The sequence below is a fragment of the Chaetura pelagica genome, unplaced genomic scaffold (genome assembly GCF_000747805.2).
Source record: "Chaetura pelagica isolate M959 unplaced genomic scaffold, ChaPel_1.0 scaffold307, whole genome shotgun sequence".
Lineage (NCBI taxonomy): Eukaryota > Metazoa > Chordata > Aves > Apodiformes > Apodidae > Chaetura > Chaetura pelagica.
Window position 1 is genome coordinate 843,255 of NW_009953940.1, and position 852 is coordinate 844,106.

At 66.8% G+C, this 852-nt stretch overlaps 1 protein-coding gene across 1 annotated transcript in view; it reads left to right on the top strand.

Moving 5' to 3' along the window:
- The first annotated feature begins 398 nt into the window (after positions 1–398).
- The window catches only part of CAD (carbamoyl-phosphate synthetase 2, aspartate transcarbamylase, and dihydroorotase), a 22,455-nt gene continuing 22,001 nt past the window's right edge, over positions 399–852 (top strand). The window contains exons 1-2 of the mRNA XM_010001769.1: positions 399–437; positions 679–842. Of these exons, the coding sequence (XP_010000071.1) occupies positions 399–437; positions 679–842 (203 nt within the window). The remainder of the gene's footprint in view (positions 438–678; positions 843–852) is intronic.

The window sequence follows — 852 nt, forward strand, 5'->3', positions numbered from 1 at the left end:
CCCTTGGCGGGGCGTGTCGCGGGCCTGCCCCTGCCCCCAGGGCAGAGTCCAGGCCCCGCTGCAGCAGCGCCGTGTGGGCTCTCCCCACGCAGACTTGGGGGTCTGTCCTGTCCTGCATAGCCAGGTCTTGCATCAGGGGGCCAGGATCCCCTGGGCCTGCTCTTGCTGTCAGCAGCCCCCAGGCCAGAGGTGTGTGGGTCCCTGCTGCAGCCCCACAGGCCCTGCTCCTGGAATCAGGGCCCCAGTCCCAAGGGTCGGGACACGCTGGCATGTTTGGGGCTCCCCAGTGAGGCTGTGGCTGGTGGGAGCAGTGCTTTCCTGTGTGCCAGTCCATGCTGCGCCTGTGCCGGGTTGAGGGGTCCTGTGGCAAGGCTGTGCTGGCCCCTTATTTGGGGGGCATGGTAGTCCAGCAGCACCAGGGGCCTGGGCACCCCATCGTGGGACTCCCAGAGTTGTGGGCTCAGCTAAACCATGCTGTGTGGACTGGCAGTAGGGGCTGGTCCTGTGTGGTGGGACAGGGATGAGGTCCCTGTCCCATTGGGGCTCCCTCAGCCCTGGGCTATAGCTGTCCCCCTGTGCCCCTGGGGGACAGCCAGGCTGGGAACCCAAGGGGTGCATAAAACTTCTCCCAGGCTGGTGATCCCTGGCCCAGCCCTGCTCACCCCTCACCCCCCCCAGTGGTTCGAGTCCAGCAAGATCCACGTGGCTGCACTGCTGGTGGGCGAGTGCTCGGAGACCCCCAGCCACTGGAGTGCATCCCGCTCCCTTGACCAGTGGCTGAAGGAGCAGAACATCCCTGGGCTGGAAGGTGGGACTGGGGAGACCTCGAGGCTGGAGTGGGGGTAGCGGGGA